The following is a 19,170-nucleotide window of genomic DNA, read 5'->3' as shown; positions in this document are numbered from 1 at the left end:
AGCAACAGGTTGCTAGACCTCATTGCTCTGACTGGGGTGTAGCAGCTCAGACAGACAGGATGGTGCCAGGCTGTTAAGACTTTTAAAAACGAGTAATACAATTTTAAACTGGATCCTAAAAGAGACTGGGAGCCAGTGTAGGGAAACCAGTACAGTTTTTTCCCTGTTAATAGGCGGGCAGCTGCATCATGTGTGCAGAGGGAAGAGGAGGGGACTGAGGTACACGTTTTATTATAGGGATACTTCTACAAGATTAAAGGACAGAAACGGTGCCTACATTGTTCTGCTTATCTTGAATGTCTCATATCAAACTGATGGATCCATATACAGCGGTGGAATAAGTACATTTACTCAAGTACTGTACTACTTTACTCGAGTATTTCTACTTTACGCTACTTTATAGTAACTCCACATCTCAGAGGGAAATATTGTACTTACTGCACCACATGTATTATAAAGCTTTAGTTACTTTGCAAATTTAGATCAGTAATAAAAAATATTAATATAGTTATTATAATAACATAGTAGTTTATAGTAGTAAAGTAATATAGTAGTTTAATCTATAAGTAATAAGTTATTATAGCTTAAACTATGAGCTCCTCCTTTACCAGCTGCAACAGGAACACATCAATGCGTCAAAAATTATCATCCAATAATATATGTTTATTTATTTTCTAGGGGAAAACAATATCTATAACATACAACAGAATATAGAAACAAAACAACTTGGCTGGGCTCACAGATCAAACATCAGGAATTACACACTATAGCCTAACTAAGAGAAAGAAAAACAAATGACAAGACACGTTAAGATAAGATAAGATAAGATAAGATAAGATAAGATAAGATACACCTTTATTGATCCCATAACTGAGAAATTCCAGTGTTACAGCAGTCAAGGGGAAAGAGTCAAAATTTAAACTTAAAAACTTAAAACTTAAAAAACTAGGCATGCAAAATGAGTACCTACAAAAATACAAGAAACGGCGATAAATAACAATAACTAATAATGATAATAATGATAATAATAATAATAATGAGCAGCAGTGAATGAAAATGAGCAGCGGATAAAGGGAGCACANAAAAACTAGGCATGCAAAATGAGTACCTACAAAAATACAAGAAACGGCGATAAATAACAATAACTAATAATGATAATAATAATAATAATGAGAAGTGGATAATAATGAGCAGCAGTGAATGAAAATGAGCAGCGGATAAAGGGAGCACATCTAGGGGTCCATGTCATTGGTTCAACATCCCATTAGTCCGACTGTCCGCGGTGCTGAACGGCTCGCGGCGGGCGTATGGTGCGCCGCGACCGGCTTGAGGCGGAGCAGGCTCACGGCTTATGTGTTTGTCACTTTCTTTTTCATTTTAACCCACACCATGATCTTTTCCTGACCCTAACCAAGTGGTTTTTGTGCCTAAACCTAACCAGACCTTAACCACAGGGCATCATGATGATTTCGGAACGGACTTCGGAACAATGGGTTTAATATGGTCGGAACAATGGGCAGTTCCCACATCTAGTCCCCGACTACATCAACCCTCTTATAAGAATATATCCAACACAATATAGGACACAAAAGGCTCCCATATGGAACACGTCATCTCTTGAGTGCAGGACACATGTCAGATAAGTTCTGTCTGATAGCCAGTTTCAGAGGTTTACACTTTGTTGCACAGACTGTTAGTAGTTTACAGAGTTTACCTTTAAACTTATTCAGAATAAAACCATTTCTTTTGGTTCATTTTTTAAATCAGTGGCGAAGATTTTATTAATTTCCTGTCCTATAACATCCCTAAACTTCTGTATCTTCTGACCACCAGCAGCGGCTGAGACGACATGTCTTGACATGTCTTTGTGCACTTGAGGCATCGAGGGCAGAAGTCTGTGTTAAACATGTGTCGGTGGGAAGAGGATATATGAGCTCTGTGCAAAAATCCTGAGTTGAATATCATGTGTTCTGAAATGGATCATTCTGTGTAGTGAGTACTTTTACTTTTGGTACTTTATTGTGATACTTTTATACTTTGACAATAACATTTTGAATGTGTGGATCCTGTCTCTGATTTCACTTCTGTTCTCAAATATTTTTACAGACTGACACAAAAATTAGTTTTTTCTAAATTGTAAAGACATTAAAAATATATTTAGAATTTTCAGTGAGGGAAAAATGTTGCCTGAGGTCAGAGGTCTGAAGTCAGAGGATTCAGGGGAATAAAGCTGCACAATTTTACATAATATATGGATTTATTGGTTATCGGTCAAATGAGTTGTACTATATAGGCATATCAGATATCAGCAAAAAAGACAATATCGTCCCTAAAAAGTAGCAATAACACATTATAGAAAGTTTCATCAGAAAACCTCCATTCAAAGTCTTTAATTCATTACTCATATATCATTGGAAGGTGGAGTTTAACAACTTTTTATAATGTTAGTTTTTCTATAATGATGCATCATATTTTATTAAGTAATCTCATGTTTTATTTGTAAAATGTTTTCATGTGTAAAGTAACTAAAGCTGTGTAATAAATGTAGTGGAGTAAAGAGTAGAATAAAAAACCCTTAGCCATGTCATTACTAAGTACAGTACTCTAGTAAATGTACTTATTTATTGTAATCAATAACTGTATTTGTAGCAATAACGACACTTGAGGAACATAAATGATGCAAGAGTGATGCAAAAACATCGACTCAGACCAGTTCAGACCTGTGTTTCTGAACTGGTCTGAGTTTGTAAAAGGAAAGTGAAACCTACAGGAGCCCAGAGGGGAGACATGAAACTGCAACTACACGAAGAGCATGACACACAGCAACACGTGATGTGACAGCTGATAACAGACTGTTTATCAGAAAGCTTCCTGCAACATTCCTGCAACACAGATAAACCCCAGTTCATCTGACAGCTGAAACCAGTTTGTCTGATGAACTGAAAGTTTTAAATATTCACAACTCAGCCGACTAATGATAATAAAACTTTATAATCTTTCTAATCAGACAAGATTTTATTCAGACAAACTCTGTTTGGTTTGAGCTGAGCTAAAAAAATATAGGAAGTCAAAATTATGAGAGTAAAAAATATCTCTCTTTTTTGAATCGTTAAATATTGAATTTATTAGATAAAAGTCAACATTATGATTTACCATCTCATAATATCAATATGCTATCTCATATTTTCAACCCTGTGTGTCATTATCTTGACTTTAAGCAACATCAAGAAATAAATACATAAAAATCTCATGTAAGGGACTGTTCTTTATTTATTGGGGGGGGGGTGACATCTTTTTTTTTTTTTTTTTTTAACCCTCTCCAAAGCTACAGATATTTTTCCTTGAGCCTCCCTGAGTGACAGGTGGAAAATCCATGACCCTCCCTCCACCATAGATTAATTATTAGGTTTTTTGAAACTTAAGAAAGTTAAAAGTTGAACATGTGATCCTAGAGTTGAAAAAAAGCCTCAGTTTTATCTACGCCGTAGCCGTGCACCTCCCCAGAAATGTAACTACACGTCACAGTGACGCAGACCTCCTGTCTGTCTCTGTAAGCTGAAACCATTTCCCTCAGTGGAAACAAAGCTTTGATTTACTTTAATTTCACAGATAAGAAACAATAAATTGTGAAGACAATAAAGCCTCCACTAAAATAGCATTTTAAGTCTTGTGTGTGATTTATCCTGGCTTCATATGAGCAGAGGAAATCTCTGCAAGTGGCTAGGTTAATTTACACAATGTAAAATGCCATAGGCTTGTGCTAATAACGTTAGCATGTTGTATTTGTTTGGAAAACGTGTTTAGTATAAGACAGTTGTTTTGTCAGTGAACCTTGTGAGTTGTAATGGAGCTGAATTATGTGACGTTACCTTTGTTACATGTTGCTGTTGTCCCTGGCTTCATACGAGAAGAGGAAATCTCTGCTAGTCGCTAGGCTAATTTATACAATGTAAAATGCCATAGGCTTGTGCTAATAACGTTAGCATGTTGTATTTGTGGGGAAAATGTGTCCAGATAAAGACAAGTGTTTGTCTGTGAATGCTGCGAGTTATAGTGAAGCTGATTTGTGTACTTGTGTTTGAAACTGTCTCTATTAAGCCATGTTTAATGTGTGTTTAGTGTGGTTAGTGGGTTCAACGGCAAATCGCATTGCTGATTTATCGCATCACATGCTCTTGATATTGTAACGTGGACCCAGAATAGACTCTGCAGATATAAAGTTTGGTGTAGCCATAGCAACACCCTTTATAAACAACAACCCTGTCAATACAAGCAAGTGCTAGCGGATAGTGGGTTAGCTTTAGTGATGTGACGTTCGCGAACGAGCCGAGTCTTTGAACCGGCTCTTTGAAGTGAGCAAGTGAGCAGCTGCACTGTCTTTCTCCCTCACAAACTAGACTCTCTCAACTTGTTACGGATCAAATAATCTGAAATTAATGGATACAGAGTAAATTAAAGCAAAAAACAAAGAAATTAGGAACTGGCTCGTTCACTCTAAAGAGCCGGTTCACTTGTTCACTTCAAAGGGCCGGTTCAAAGACTCGGCTCGTTCACGAACGTCACATCACTACACACCACTGCACAGGTATAAATGCTCACAACGGCGTAGGCTCTGATGCACAAGTATAAATCCTCTGCAGTGCTGGAATAATATTCAACATGCCTCCCCCTTTCTGCACCACCCCTCCCCCTCATAAGTACCGAACAGTCCCTAATGGGTTTCTTTATGTTGAACATTGAACGCATCAGAGCAGCAGAGGACCGTGAAGTGCTCTCCGGTTGTGTTTGTGCGGTGTCACGTGGGTAACGCGTCTTCCTCCGGACTGGTTCAAACCGACAGAAAGCTGTCCTGCAGGGAGACGCACAGTCTTCAGCCTGCACACAGTGAGAGTCCCACACACACCCAGACGTTAACACCGGTATGTCCTCACTCTGTGTCCTGAGGACTCGTTGCTTCCTCCGGCAGGTCCTCCCCGGCCTGCCCGCCGCCATGCACAGACACTACAGCCTGGACGTGTCCGCTCCGCTGCTGAGGACGCAGGGCTACGTGGACGGTCGCTGGGTGTCTGCAGCCTCGGTGTTCCCCGTGCTGGACCCGGCCACCGGGAAGGAGATAGTCCGGGTGTCAGACTGTGGCCCGGCTGAGGCCAAGCAGGCTGTGGACGCTGCGTATAAGGCGTTTCATTCCTGGAAGCAGTACAGCGCTAAGGTACGTTGGCCACGCTCTCGGTCTCCGTACTCCATTCGCAAAACGGTCATTTTAGAGTAAACGTTGTTCATCCGTCTGAAAAACACTAAAACACGGTAACATACGGTATTTCCCCAACTGATTATTAAACAGAGTTTAATTCGGCTTACGTATAATTCACCAATTAACACGGCGCTTGCATGAAATACCAAGTTTTACTTTAGTTCGCCGCTCATTTTGGTTGGGACGGACATGAACGTAGATCAGCTAAAAGCCTTACGAAACAAACCAAAAAATCCCCCTCGGTCAGCAGAGTGTTAGACAGCCATATATGCCGAATGGAAGACAGTGTCCCAGTGATTCAGGAAACACGTTGTTTGCCTTTACAAAACATGAATATTAGCCAATAAACGTGACCACATTAAACTGCGAAATATTTGAATGGAGTTTCGCATGAGGCATTGCTCGTCTCTGGCAGGCAGGTGCATGTGCCCTGGGCTTCATCCAATATGTCAATGAAGTGGTTTATTAGTGTAGTTGACCATGACCGAGTATCATATCTATCACTTTATCTTTATGAGGCAACACAACATGAAGCAGGCTGATTTGAATAGTTAAATAAAATCCAAAGTCTGCAGCAGCACCTGTGGAAAAACTACTTTGATCTTTTATTTAAATAAAAGCATTAATGCCACAATGTAAAACACGAGAAAAGGTGCTAAAGTATTTGCATCAAAATGCACTTAAGGCATCAAAAATAATTGTTTTCATCATGCAGAATGGCCCATTTCAGAAAAACGTTTATTTTATTATAGGATCATAGTTATTGAAACATTAATATGTTCATCGCTTTAATGCTGCAGCAGGTAAAATTACAGTTATCCATAATAAGCATAATTTATTAGATGATTATATTTCTTATTAATCTGAATCTGCAAAGTAACCAAAGTTATCAAATAGGTGTAGCAGAAGCGCAAAGTGACAGAATTAAAACACCCAACTAAAGTAAAAGTAGCTTAAAGTTGCACTGGAGTCCAGTATTTGAGTAAATGTACTTTCCACCACTGAACTGCTGTGACACCAAACACTGCTGCAGCATTTAAGCAGAATAAACCACCTTGTGTCTGTCTGGGAGATGTCACAGTACTGAACATTAACTTATAGTAGTAGTGTTACAGAAACTTGACGTGTTGACCTGTCAGTGATTTCTGTCTTTCCTGTCCAGCAGGTATCACACACACACACACACACACACACACACACACACACACACACACAGTTATTAAACCTCATCACAGTCAAAGTCCAACTGTTGAAATGCAGCTGTGTGCAGCTGTAAGGACGATTCAAGTGCTTATTAATGTACAGTATTTGTCAACAGTAATAGGTTCTCTTTAATAGGAGTCATTATTATCATATAGCCAAAACATTCAAACCACTGACAGGTGAAGTGAATAACCTTGATTATTTTGTTCCAATGCATTGTTCTGCTGGGAAACCTTTGGTTCTGGCGTTCATGTGGATACCACCTGACATGTTCCACCCACTCAAACACCGTTGCAGACCAAGTACCCCCCCTCATGGCAACAGTACTCCCCAATGGCAGTGGCCGCCCAGCAGGATAATGCACCATGCCACACTGCAAACATGGCTCAGGAATGGCCCAAGGAATGTGACAAAGACCTCAAAGTGTCAACCTGGCCTCCAAAATCCCCAGATCCCAATCTGAGTGAGCATCTGTGGCACGTGCCATTAACCCACCTCACAACCCACTGGAGAGATCCTGTGTCCATGCCTCGACAGGTCGGAGCCAAGACCGATCCAAGGAGGCCCCACCTTGGATTAGGGGTACATCTGGAGTACCAGCACATCACAAGAATCCTTGAGCAGATTGGGACCTGGGAAATTTAGAAGCCAGGTCGACACCTTGAGCTTTTTGTCACGCTCCACAGGACATTTCTAAACAGTGTTTGCAGTGTGGCATGGTGCATTATCCTGCTGGGGGAGACTTCACCTGTCAGTGGTTTGAATGTTTTGGCTGATCAGTCTATAGAACCAAGATTTCAACACCCCCCCAACATGGTTGTGTTGGTGTGTCTTGACTTCTTGATGAAGGCTCTTAGTGTCCTGATGATGCTGTACATTTCCAAACATTCCAGTATCCATGTGTTTGGCATTGAGTCGTAGGCTTTCTGTTTCTTGTAGTCGATCCAGTGCTGTCCAGCTCTTCACATGTGATACTCTCTCTTGGATGTTTGCTGTCGTCATGGTAACTGGCTCTTGTTCTGGGAGATTGCTGTCTGCTCCTTGATCCACAAGCCACTTAAAGGGAAATTTCGGTTTATTTCAACCTGTCTCCTATCGTCCTAAATTTGTTTCAAGTGACTAGTGACATAAAAATAATAGTTAGCATGTTAGCCGTTAGCCTAGATACAGCCGGGACGCATAGTAGCGTCAGACCTGTTAAAACGTAAGTGAACGGGCAACCTTCAAGTGCAAAGTTAGTCCACTAAACAAGCTTTTTTTCCACAAAGACCGCCTCATATCGTTAGGATAAATGTCAGAGAACATATAGAAAACGACATGTAAACGTGTTGTCTTACCTTACCGGTGTGCTGCCATGTTTGTTTACCATTTAGCTCTGCTTTCCAAAGCGCGGCCGAAATATCGCGAGAACAAGCAGCGATCTCATACCGTGCCTGAAATCTCGCGAGAACAAGCAGCAACAGCTGGAAGGCAGAACCGGACAGTAGCCTGAAAAGTTCATTCATTTATTTTATGAAAGATTTATAGAATAATGGCTGACTTTTTGCCAGACTTCGACTTTGTGGAGGAGGAATTTGATTTTGCAGAGTTTGATGGCCGCCCTTATTTATTTGAGCCAGAATACACTGACGAAGAGCTTCGTGAAATTGAAGAACGGAGGAGGAGAGAGAGAGAGGCGCAACAGGTAGAGGACGAGAGAGGAGGAATGGCTGCTGCAAGGCTGCGTAGCTCTGGAGATTGGTGGTGTACCTGTGAATGCTGTGCCCCAGTGCCCACAGAAGAGGAATGCCTCTGTTGCAAGGAATGGGACCGGTTGCAGCCTTATTTTCAAGGTCTGGATGTGACCGAGGACGAGACACCTCCACCTGGAGTAGTATCCAGCTGGGCTTTATCTAGAGCTCGCGAGATTTCAGGCACGGTATGAGATCGCTGCTTGTTCTCGCGATATTTCGGCCGCGCTTTGGAAAGCAGAGCTAAATGGTAAACAAACATGGCAGCACACCGGTAAGGTAAGACAACACGTTTACATGTCGTTTTCTATATGTTCTCTGACATTTATCCTAACGATATGAGGCGGTCTTTGTGGAAAAAAAGCTTGTTTAGTGGACTAACTTTGCACTTGAAGGTTGCCCGTTCACTTACGTTTTAACAGGTCTGACGCTACTATGCGTCCCGGCTGTATCTAGGCTAACGGCTAACATGCTAACTATTATTTTTATGTCACTAGTCACTTGAAACAAATTTAGGACGATAGGAGACAGGTTGAAATAAACCGAAATTTCCCTTTAACATCTGTGTTATGTGATGCCTTCTTCCATGTGCTCTTCCAGTGTTCAGTTTCAGCCCAGGGTGGATCTGTTCTCACCTTGTTACCTTGTCACTGAGAGAACACTTTGGATGGTTCAGTGAAGAACATCCTATTTGTACTTCTGGCCTCTCTTGTGTATCTCCTCAGGCAGGTAGCCAGAGCTGTGAGCCTTTGCTGGGCAGTCTCCAGTGCTTCAGGTATAGACAGTTTGTTGTACCTCCTAGGGATCCCTTTCTTCCCCTCACCTTTCTGTATCTCTGAGAGTTGACTAACCTCTCTCTGTGTCACCTTGATCTTGGTCTCCAGCCTCCTTCTTCATGGAGGGTAGCGCTCTTTGTGGCTGTTGGCGTTCATCTTGTAGCCAAGCACCTCTGGGATCACATCATCTTTAGAATCATTTTCATATCAGAATATTATCAATATATTACGCAGCTCTACCTCAGATTTAGATTCATATGGTCCAGAAGTGACCAGTTGGATGTTTTTAAATGAACCTGCAGTTTGCAGCCTGATTTGACCCGTTTCACTGTTTAATATTTTCCACTTTGTGACACATTAATCAGATTTAGTTTGAGCGAGCAGGAAGCAGGTTTAACAAACCAGTGTTCGAGGAGAAACATAATCATTACTGTTCATGTTGACGAGTTCTTCAAATCATTAACTCTGAATAAAAACATGTAAAACAACAAATACGTGAACATTTAGTCACCTGACTCCTGCTGTGATGTCACTGGTTGTTCTGCAGGAGAGGAGCGTCCTGCTGAGGAAGTGGTTCGACCTGCTGACGCTGCACAAAGAAGACCTCGCCAAACTGATCACCTTCGAGAGTGTGAGTGTAAAGGGACAGTTTACAAAAAACAAAATAAACAACCTAGACAGTGAAGTCTCTGGTTTATATGTCTTTTTCTCATGTCATTTAGTTTATCTAAACTGACTCTGTGTGTGTGTGCGTGCGTGCGTGCTGCAGGGTAAGCCCATGAAGGAGTCTCTCGGGGAGATTGCGTACTCCGCCTCCTTCGTGGAGTGGTTCTCAGAGGAGGCGCGGCGAGTGTATGGTGACGTCGTTCCATCACCTGCCAGAGACCGAAAGATCCTCCTCCTCAAGCAGCCGGTGGGCGTGGCCTCCATCATCACACCGGTGAGCAAAAACCCTTCTGGATCAGCTGAAAGTCGTCGTCACAGCGCTGAGAACAGGCTGTTTTCATGACTTTTTATTTTCTAATATCTGCTATTGAGCAGATGGAGTCAACATATAATCAACATCTACATTTAATGCTCATTTTCCTAAATATTAAAGTTGTGCACGACCCTTCTGACGGCCTGCTGCTAACTTCCAGTTCTGATCCCACAGCTCTGTAACTCAAAAGAAAAAAAAACCTGAGTGGAATTAGCGAGAAAAATAAATGATTATGTAGAGTAAAATAGTACTGTATATGAATGTGTATGTGCACACATGTAGACACACATACACACACACACAATTTCTGTAGATTAAACTAACCAACAGGATATTAAGTTGTTGAAATGAGCTCAACCTGAAACATCTACAGCAGGAAAATGAACCCAGAAACATGAGATAGAAAAACACTGACAGCAGGAACAGTTTACTGCAACACACACACTGTCAGCTGATAATACTTACATACTTTTACTTAAGTACGGTTTTGAATGCATAACTTTTACTTGTGGTATTAATAGTTTAACTGCAGTAAAGTTTCGGAATAATTTCTCCACCACCGCTGACAATCAGCAGCTTACAGTGGGTTTATAGAGAGACTGTGTCAGGCTGAAAATATGTGTGGACCCCAAACTGTGAGGTAAAGGAATACTTTATCCACAAAATGGCCATTTGTACTTTTTATTTCATTAAGAAGACTTTGTTTTTCCTGAATGCCTCCACGGTAAACAGAGAATCCAGCTAACTGCAATATTCACAACTGAAAAATCAACACATCTAACAGCCATCTGCAGCTACCCCCACTGCTCAGTCAAATTAAACACACAGCATCCCGGAAGAAACAGTTCTCAAAAATATATAAACTTCTGATAAGGACAGACAACAACCTGCCACGACCAGTGCAAGACTGGGAAACAGATGTAGCTGTCTCCTTTGATATTAACTCCTGATTGCACACCTACAGTAACATCCTCGCAGTGACCCAAAACTCCAAACTGCAACCTGTTCACGTGACATAATATACACTAAAACAAAATGGGACTCACAGACAATGGCACTTGTACACACTGCACATCAGACAGCACTGATGACTGCTGGCATGCCACCTGGCTTTGCCCCCCCATTCAGACATTCTGGACAAATGCAACACACAAAATGTCCTCAACCACAGGCCACAGCGTTCCAGTCCCTCCCTCTGTGTGTCTGCTAGGTGATTTCTCACCAGGTGAACCGCCACTGACACGTGAACAACCTGTACTGGTCGCCCCAAAGCAAGGTTTATGTTTCTACGTACGTACGACGCAGCGGCCCTCTGCGACAGATGCAGAGACGCGACGTGCACCTCCAAAAAGTTGTACCCACGCGTCGAGGCAACGCAGACCGCAAGAGCTATGATTGGTCCTTCAAACTACATAATTTCCGGCATGTCGCAAGGTTTCACTTCCTGCTGCAGTGTCACATATTCGCCTGTAGTCTGCCTCGAGCCATTCAACAGGTGTACAGACCATCGTCATCATGGTAACAAGAGCATTTGTTGATCAATGTCGATCATTTCGAGCTCCAGCAACAGTCTTTCTCTCTCGGTTGCCATCTTCACTGTGACTAGAGCAAAGCCGTAAGATAAACAATGAACGAGCAACAACCATAGACGTCACAGAGTCTAGGTAGGTGTATAAAAACACCGCGCCCCCAAGCGCTTTGGCAGGGAATTGCATAGTGACATAGACCAACAGGACACAGAACTATGATAGGCACACAGCAACTGCGTGCGCGATGCATCAAATACGCAGAAGCATAAAGAAACTTTAACAGTCGCTAAAAAACAGTTTACTGAACTGGGAAGACAGAAACACCTCTCACCATCCCTGAGGCGTCATCTGTACTCTGAGTACATTTCAATAGAAAGACAAACAGCTTTAAAAAACAACCAGACTGATACATTTCACAGATGTTAGGCTGCGTTCATTAACACCACCTATCTACCCATGTAACACACACACATACAGACACACTCTCACCCTGGTAACTACCTCCCCAGTGCCCCCACCTGTACACACCTACACATACCTCAACTATAAAGTAGCCAGCCCTCAACACCTGCCAACTTTTCATCAGTAAGAGCAACCCTTCTCACATTACATTGAATGGATTTAAATGAGCTCTAAGTGTTGAACTAGTTGTCGTGTTGCTCCACAGTGGAACTTCCCCAGCGCGATGATCACCAGGAAGGTTGGAGCTGCTCTGGCTGCCGGCTGCACGGTGGTGGTGAAACCAGCCGAGGACACGCCGCTGTCAGCACTCGCTCTGGCTGAGGTCAGCACACTGAACACCTTTACTGAACCCTCTGTGTTTCTGTAGATGTCAGTTTTTCTCTAAGTCACGATGAACGTGTTGTTGTGCAGCTGGCGGAGCAGGCGGGGATTCCTGCGGGGGTGTTCAACGTGGTTCCTTGCTCCAGAGAGAAGACGCCGTCAGTCGGGCAGGTTCTCTGCACTGACCCACTGGTGGCCAAAATCTCCTTCACTGGATCCACTGCCACCGGCAAGGTGAGGTCCTGAGGCTGCAGTGCCCCCTGCTGGCTGTGGTTGAGAGGATGACATGATGAAATGAAGTCACGTTGTTTACAGTGATTTGTTGAAAGGTGAAGGATTAATTAACGACGCATAATAGTTAAATTAGATATGTATCCATCATCACTGCGTGCTGTAAGTGCAAACCGTCCTCTCTGAACTGGTGAAAGTTAAACAGTAAAACTTTGAATCTCCTCTCAGTTGCTGCTGAAAATGGCCGCCGACACCGTAAAGAAGGCGTCCATGGAGCTGGGAGGCCACGCCCCCTTCATTGTGTTTGACAGCGCTGATGTCGACAAAGCGGTGGCCGGGGCCATGGCGTCCAAGTTCAGGAACTCTGGACAGGTGAGATGAGGAAAAACACTTGAAGGTCACATGGTTGAGTCGTCACATGTCACCGTCCTCCTCTCCTTCCTGTAGACGTGCGTGTGTTCCAACCGCTTCCTGGTGCAGAGCGGCATCCACGATCGCTTCATGGAGAAGCTGGGCAAAGTGATGGACGCCGAGCTCCGCCTGGGTCACGGCTCGGAGCCCGACACCACCCAGGGGCCACTAATCAACGCCAGAGCTGCAGAAAAGGTAAAACTGCAGCTTTACTTCACAGCAGCAGGGCCAGTCGTGGTGAGATATCTCGCTCTGGAGAAAGATGTTTGATCAGGACAACAAAAAAAAGAAAGATATATGTAATCACTATCAGAGTATGTGTCGACCTTTAAGTGAGAAACAATATACAGATATCAAAGAGAGGTTTGAGGTCATTAAAAACAGAGTTTGTCCATGAGTGCACTGAGAAGTTTAATTTTACACCGAGGTCGTTATATGTTAAGAGCCACATTTAGAAAGGGGCGAAGAAAATTAAATATTAAATAATGAAACATCAAAATGTTGTAAATAATTCAAATAACTGATGATGAGACAGTTGGAGAGTTACTGGGGAACAAAACATGTGACAGGTTTTCATGCCTCCGGTGGTAGCCGTAACCGGAGGAATTGTTTTTTGGGTTGTCAAGTAAAAAGAAATAGTTTTGCATTTACAGGGTCATTCAGTTCAGTCATTATCCCGTGTTGCTCCATATCCATAAAAGATTCGTTAGTGATTCATCAACCTTACTGTAAGCTTACTGCACATTTGAGCGTGTTGTTCCGGCCGATTGACAGATAAAAAGGAAGGAAGTTGAATTGTGGCACGACCGGAAATGAATCAGTGAGTAGATTGTGAAAATGGGTGTTTCCAGGTGTGCACACAGGTGGTGAAATGTAGTGATGAATTCCAGGTTGTCACAATATATTGGTCACTGTTCTTTAAGAGACGCATTTAGAAAGGTGCAGAGAAATAATGAAACAATAAAAAAAGGAACAAAACTACTCATTGGCTCACTTTCCATCACCTTTAGGTCACATTTCCTTTTTATTGTTTTAATTCTAGAACATACAGTGTTTTCTTTTCTTACTTTCAAAGGTTTTTTTACACATTGTTTGCTTCTATCTGCTGTAAATCCACTAACAACCCCTTTATTAAGAAAATAGAAATTATGTTAGGGGGTCCTCGTCAACATTGATCTAATCTTATCAGATTTTTGTAACTCTTGAATATAAATCTGTATCTGCAGCAGAGTTCAGCACCTGACACCCTCTGTATCACAGGTGGCCCATCAGGTATCAGATGCAGTGTCCCGGGGAGCGAAGGTGTTGAAGGGCGGGAAGCGTCTGGAGGGGTCCTTCATGGAGCCCACTCTGCTGGCCGACGTCACCACAGACATGCTCTGCACCAGGGAGGAAACCTTCGGCCCGCTGCTGCCCGTCATCAGGTCTGAACTCCCCTAGTTTTTCTAAAATAATTTTAAAAGTCTATTAATTTTTTCCCATTTGTGGGACATTTTTTAGCAAGTTGCTCGTTGCCTTTTTTCCATGTTTTTAAAAGAAATCTCACAATTAGCTCAGGGTTTAAAGGTTTAAATAATAATAATTATAAACCTGATTCATATGCACCTTTCATACAAGAAATGCAGCACAGAGTGCTTTACAATAAGGGCAGTATAAGCTCTGAGTGCTTCACATGAAAACAGCTAAAATTAACATAAAAGAGAACTGATTCATAAAATCAGAGTTGTAAAACTTTAAATCATAAAATCAAGATTTTAAAAGAGTTGCAGCAGCGTGAAGTGTAAATAGAAAGAGTTTTAGACCTGTATCAGGAAGTCAGAGACAGTTAAAGTCTAAAGTGAACAGATATGTTTTTAGCTTTCTTTTTAAAAATATTTAGCGAGCAGCTTCTCTGATATCTACAGGAAGTGTGTTCCATAGCTTTGGGGCGTCACTGACAGGCTGCATCCCCGATCTTCTTCCAATAAACCAGCAGCAGCAGATGATCACAGTGTTCTTGGAAGCAAATAGTTAACAAGGGAGTTAGCGATGTAGCTCGGTCCCAGCCCATGTAGGGCTTTGTATACAAGGAGGAGGAGCTTAAAATCAACTCTACACATAACAGGAAGTCAGTGCAGAGCAGTTCAGACTGGACTGATGTGCTCTCTCCTCTTGGTTCATAGCCGAGCTGAAGAGGTTTCAATCAGCTGAAGTCTCTCAGTGGTGTTTTTTGGGAGGCCAGTAAAAAGTGTGTTACAGTCGTCGAGTCGGCTTGAAATAAAGACATGAATCAATTTCTCTGCATCTTTTTTATTTAGAAATGGTCGTACCTTAGTGATGTTTCTGTTTCTGAGGTGGGAAAATGACGTTTTAAATACTTGCAAAAGGCGTCTGAAAGCAGCACAAGAAAAGAGCTGTTGCTCCAAGTTTCAAAGGGTTAATGAAGCTTCAGACTGATTCTGTGCAGCGGCGTTAAAATAACGAGAGACATTTGAGTGTGTGACGAGATTTTTACCAAAGGAAGCTCTTCACATAAGTACAGGTCATGTTTTTTATTTTATATACTGTAAATATATACAAGCTCATAGTGAGAGAAAATATCACATCCTGAATATTAAACACAAGCAAACCTGTAAAGCTGCGGGTTGATTTCAGGTCCTGAAGACGTCTGTCGACCAAACAGAACTTGTGTTTGTGATTCACAGGTTTAACACAGAGGAAGAGGCTCTGGCTATCGCTAACGCGTCTAATGTGGGGCTGGCAGGTGAGTGCTGAGGTCCTGCAGTAAAAAAACAAAAAATCCTGGAAACGTTGAACTCAGGGTTCACAAGGTCATGAAATGTCTGGGAAAGTTATGAAATTAGAAAAAGTGTTTTCCAGGCCTGGAAATTGTTTGGAATTAACAGAATGTTTTGAATATTCATCATTTTTGCTGTTGTTTAAAATATGTTCGACTTTAAAGGAGGTAAATCTTTAAAAAGGACCCAGCTGGTGTTTCTGTCTTTAGTTTGGCTGATCTCTCTCAGCTCGATTTGAACCCTGATGTGCTCTTATTTTGTTTTGTTGTCAGGTTACATCTTCTCGCAGGATGTGAGTCAGATCTGGCGGGTGACGGAGGAGTTGGAGGTGGGGCTCGTTGGAGTCAACGAGGGCCTCCTGTCCACCCCAGAGGCCACATTCGGCGGGGTCAAACAATCCGGTTTGGGCCGTGAAGGCTCTAAGTACGGCATCGACGAATATTTGGAGATCAAGTACATGTGCTTCGGAGGCCTGAAACCCTGAAACAGGACGGAGTGACGCCGCAGCTCCAGTGGTACCACACACTGAGTTACACAGTAATCATTGAAGGTGGTCAGAACTGTAGATCTCAGGCTTGAATTGATTTAAGATAACAGAAAATAACCTTTTAATCAGAGTCCAGGGGGCCAGACGAAAGCGTCTCTGAACTGCCCTTAAAATACCTTAAATCTAACCTGACAGTTAGCAAACCAGTCGGTAACTTTTCACTTACCATAAAATGTTTTTTATCGCCATCTGATGTTCATCGTTAGCTGTCAGGAGGAGGGGCAGCGCTCTGATCAGACGGGTCAGAAGAGTGAAACAGGGTCTTTAATTTGCCTTTTAATGAGAAACTGTTTATATGTAGAATAATAAAAAAATCATTACGGCAATAATTATCTCATCTGTATTTAATGGCATCAGATCAAAATAATTTTTATGAAAAGCAGAACATTTTTATGCTGATCAAGATTCACTTTATTTTCCCACAGTGTGGAAAATTTGTCTCGGACCCTGCACCCAAACTGCAGCCATAGAAGTACAACGTACAACATAGAAAAGTCAACATTATACACAACTTAATAAGAAGCACAAAAAGATAAATAAATAACATCATATGCTAGAAATATCAAATCAGCAAATCGTCATAATCCAATGCCAGATCTGGCTTTATCTGCCATTATTTAAAGGCTCTTTAGACTGACGTATGAATTAATGTTTAAATCTGTTCAGTGTGCAGCGAGGCGCTCTAAATCTCCTCCCAGAGTGCAGCAGCTCGGACTGTGTGTGCAGAACATGAGACGATCTTATTGGCTCGACTCAAAGCAGCTACATACTGTGCATTGACTATATAACACCTTATCTAATATTATATTTGGGTTGAATTACAGTGAGATAATTGCTGATATAAGACATTCATATTCAAGGGTTTAAAAAATAATAATTACAACTTGGAAAATGACACAGCTGTTAGTAACAAGTTAGAAACTCATGATTTCAGATATCTCAGATATGACGTGAACGTGTCATTATTATTTTTCCTCAAATAATAAAGTGAACAAAAGTGAATTTGCTCCAGTAGCATGTAAAGTTTTTTGATAAAAAAGGTAAAGAAGCTGCGACACGGCTCACTTGATAGAAAAGAAAGATGCTGTGAAAGAAATAATTAAAATGCACAAAAGCTTTTGATAGATTTTTGTAAAATCGTTTTTTGTGTTGCGAATCCTGACGTCCTGTTGTCGGCCTGTTAGTGTAAAATCTGTATTTTTGTAATATTAAAAAACTAATATATGCTCACGTGTTTGAACACAGAGGGACACATGTTCAAACTGGGTCTAACATTAATTAGAAGCATCACAATTTCTAAATAATTTAAAGCATGTGACATTTATACAAAACGTAACAGCGTTTTCGTCTCGTTAATGGAACATTAGAACGTTTCTAAACTCTTTAAACATGTTTTAATAATATGTTAAAATGTGTTCATAAGTAAATAAATAAAAGTGTTGACTTCCTGGTCTGATGTGACTGTTTGGACACCAGTTTTGAACCTGTGTGAGCATGAACCTAATGTGGAATAAATAAATGTCAGCATATTTCTGTGTGGAGGGGAGAAAGGAATAAATGTAAGTAGAAGATATAATAAATTATTGTAGGATAGTAGTTTAATAATTAACTTTTCATTGTGGGGATTGATGTTGTTACGCAGGTTTTATTTTAAACCTCTGACAGAAGTTAAACACAGGAAGCTTTTTTTTCTTGAGCCTTCGTTAACTGAAGTTAAAATCATGGTTGCCAACGTCACAAGTGCCATGTAACGGATTATTAACTCTTACAGTGTTGAACAACAGTGCAGTGCTGCTTTTGGGGATTTTAGGTTTATTACAGATCATTAGAAACACCTCTGAATATAATGCAGTCCAGTACAACTCCACCACTGACTATGACCTCGATACTAAAACATATAATTAGATTAAACCTCTAACTGTGTCGTCAAAAACTGAACATCACAGGCATCATGAGCAGTTGTATTGGATTGCATTAGACTGTACGGGTGTACCTAATTCATTGGACACTGAGTGTGTGTGCTTATGTCTTATTGACTGTTGTCCACATCTGAAAACTGGGGCCCATGTTTCCTCCTGCAGAAACCTAAAAAAAATCTTAATTTCTCTCATTTTGAGCTGAAGATCTGATGCTGTTTCTGTTCTTTGTTGTTTCAGCAGATTTTGTTCCTAATTTAAAGTGAAATTGGTCTTACTTGTCATATAATGCTGTAGTCATAGTTAATGTAAAATATATATGAATTTTGTATTTCTGACTGTAGATATTAATGGAAAATTAAAGAGGAGATTGTAATATTACATCTTGTGATGAGTGTTTTTTACGGCATGTAACCAGAGATGAAACAGAAATTCTTGCCCAGTCATTTCGAAGTCAGAATTATGTCGACATAAGATATTAACTCATACTTGTTAGACTTTATAGGAGCCATTCCTGGTGTAAAATGTATGTGTGATGCTAATCTGTCCTGTAGGGGTCACTGTGCTGTCATGGGTGTCTGTCAGTGTAGGATGGAACCATTCATTCAGGGACACGTGTTGCCAGACAGAAGCAGATTTAGTGTTTTTGGCAGCAAAGCCGGGCCACGTCAAGTCAGGTGTACACTGCTGAATGTCATGGTGAAATATTCCATCCATCCATCCATTTTCAACCGCTTATCCAGACGTCCCTCTCCTCAGCAACACTTTCCAGCTCCTCCTGGAGGATCCTGAGGTGTTCCCAGGCCAGATGAGATGAATAATCCCTCCAGTGTGTTCTGGGTCTGCCCCGGGGCCTCCTACCAGCTGGACCAGGAGGATCCTGATCAGATGTTGAACCACCTCAACTGACCACTTTCGACATGAAGGAGCAGCGGCTCTACTCCGAGCTCCCTCCAGATGTCTGACTCCTCCCCCTATCTCTAAGGCTGAGCCCAGACACCCTACAGAGGAAACTCATTTCAGCCGCTTGTATCTGT

General features: G+C 41.6%; 1 protein-coding gene across 1 annotated transcript; it reads left to right on the top strand.

Moving 5' to 3' along the window:
- The first annotated feature begins 4,709 nt into the window (after positions 1 to 4,709).
- aldh5a1 (aldehyde dehydrogenase 5 family, member A1 (succinate-semialdehyde dehydrogenase)) lies at positions 4,710 to 18,514 on the top strand. The gene is made up of 10 exons (XM_050046345.1): positions 4,710 to 5,209; positions 9,508 to 9,591; positions 9,730 to 9,900; positions 12,136 to 12,252; positions 12,342 to 12,485; positions 12,711 to 12,854; positions 12,930 to 13,088; positions 14,154 to 14,317; positions 15,578 to 15,636; positions 15,943 to 18,514. Exons 1-10 carry the CDS (start codon positions 4,922 to 4,924, stop codon positions 16,152 to 16,154), a joined length of 1,542 nt encoding a protein of 513 aa, XP_049902302.1. The 5' UTR covers positions 4,710 to 4,921; the 3' UTR covers positions 16,155 to 18,514.
- The last annotated feature ends 656 nt before the right edge of the window (positions 18,515 to 19,170 follow it).

The sequence above is a fragment of the Epinephelus moara genome, chromosome 6 (assembly GCF_006386435.1).
Source record: "Epinephelus moara isolate mb chromosome 6, YSFRI_EMoa_1.0, whole genome shotgun sequence".
Lineage (NCBI taxonomy): Eukaryota > Metazoa > Chordata > Actinopteri > Perciformes > Serranidae > Epinephelus > Epinephelus moara.
Note: the sequence above shows the minus strand (reverse complement) of the source record. Positions and strands in the feature narration are given on the sequence as shown.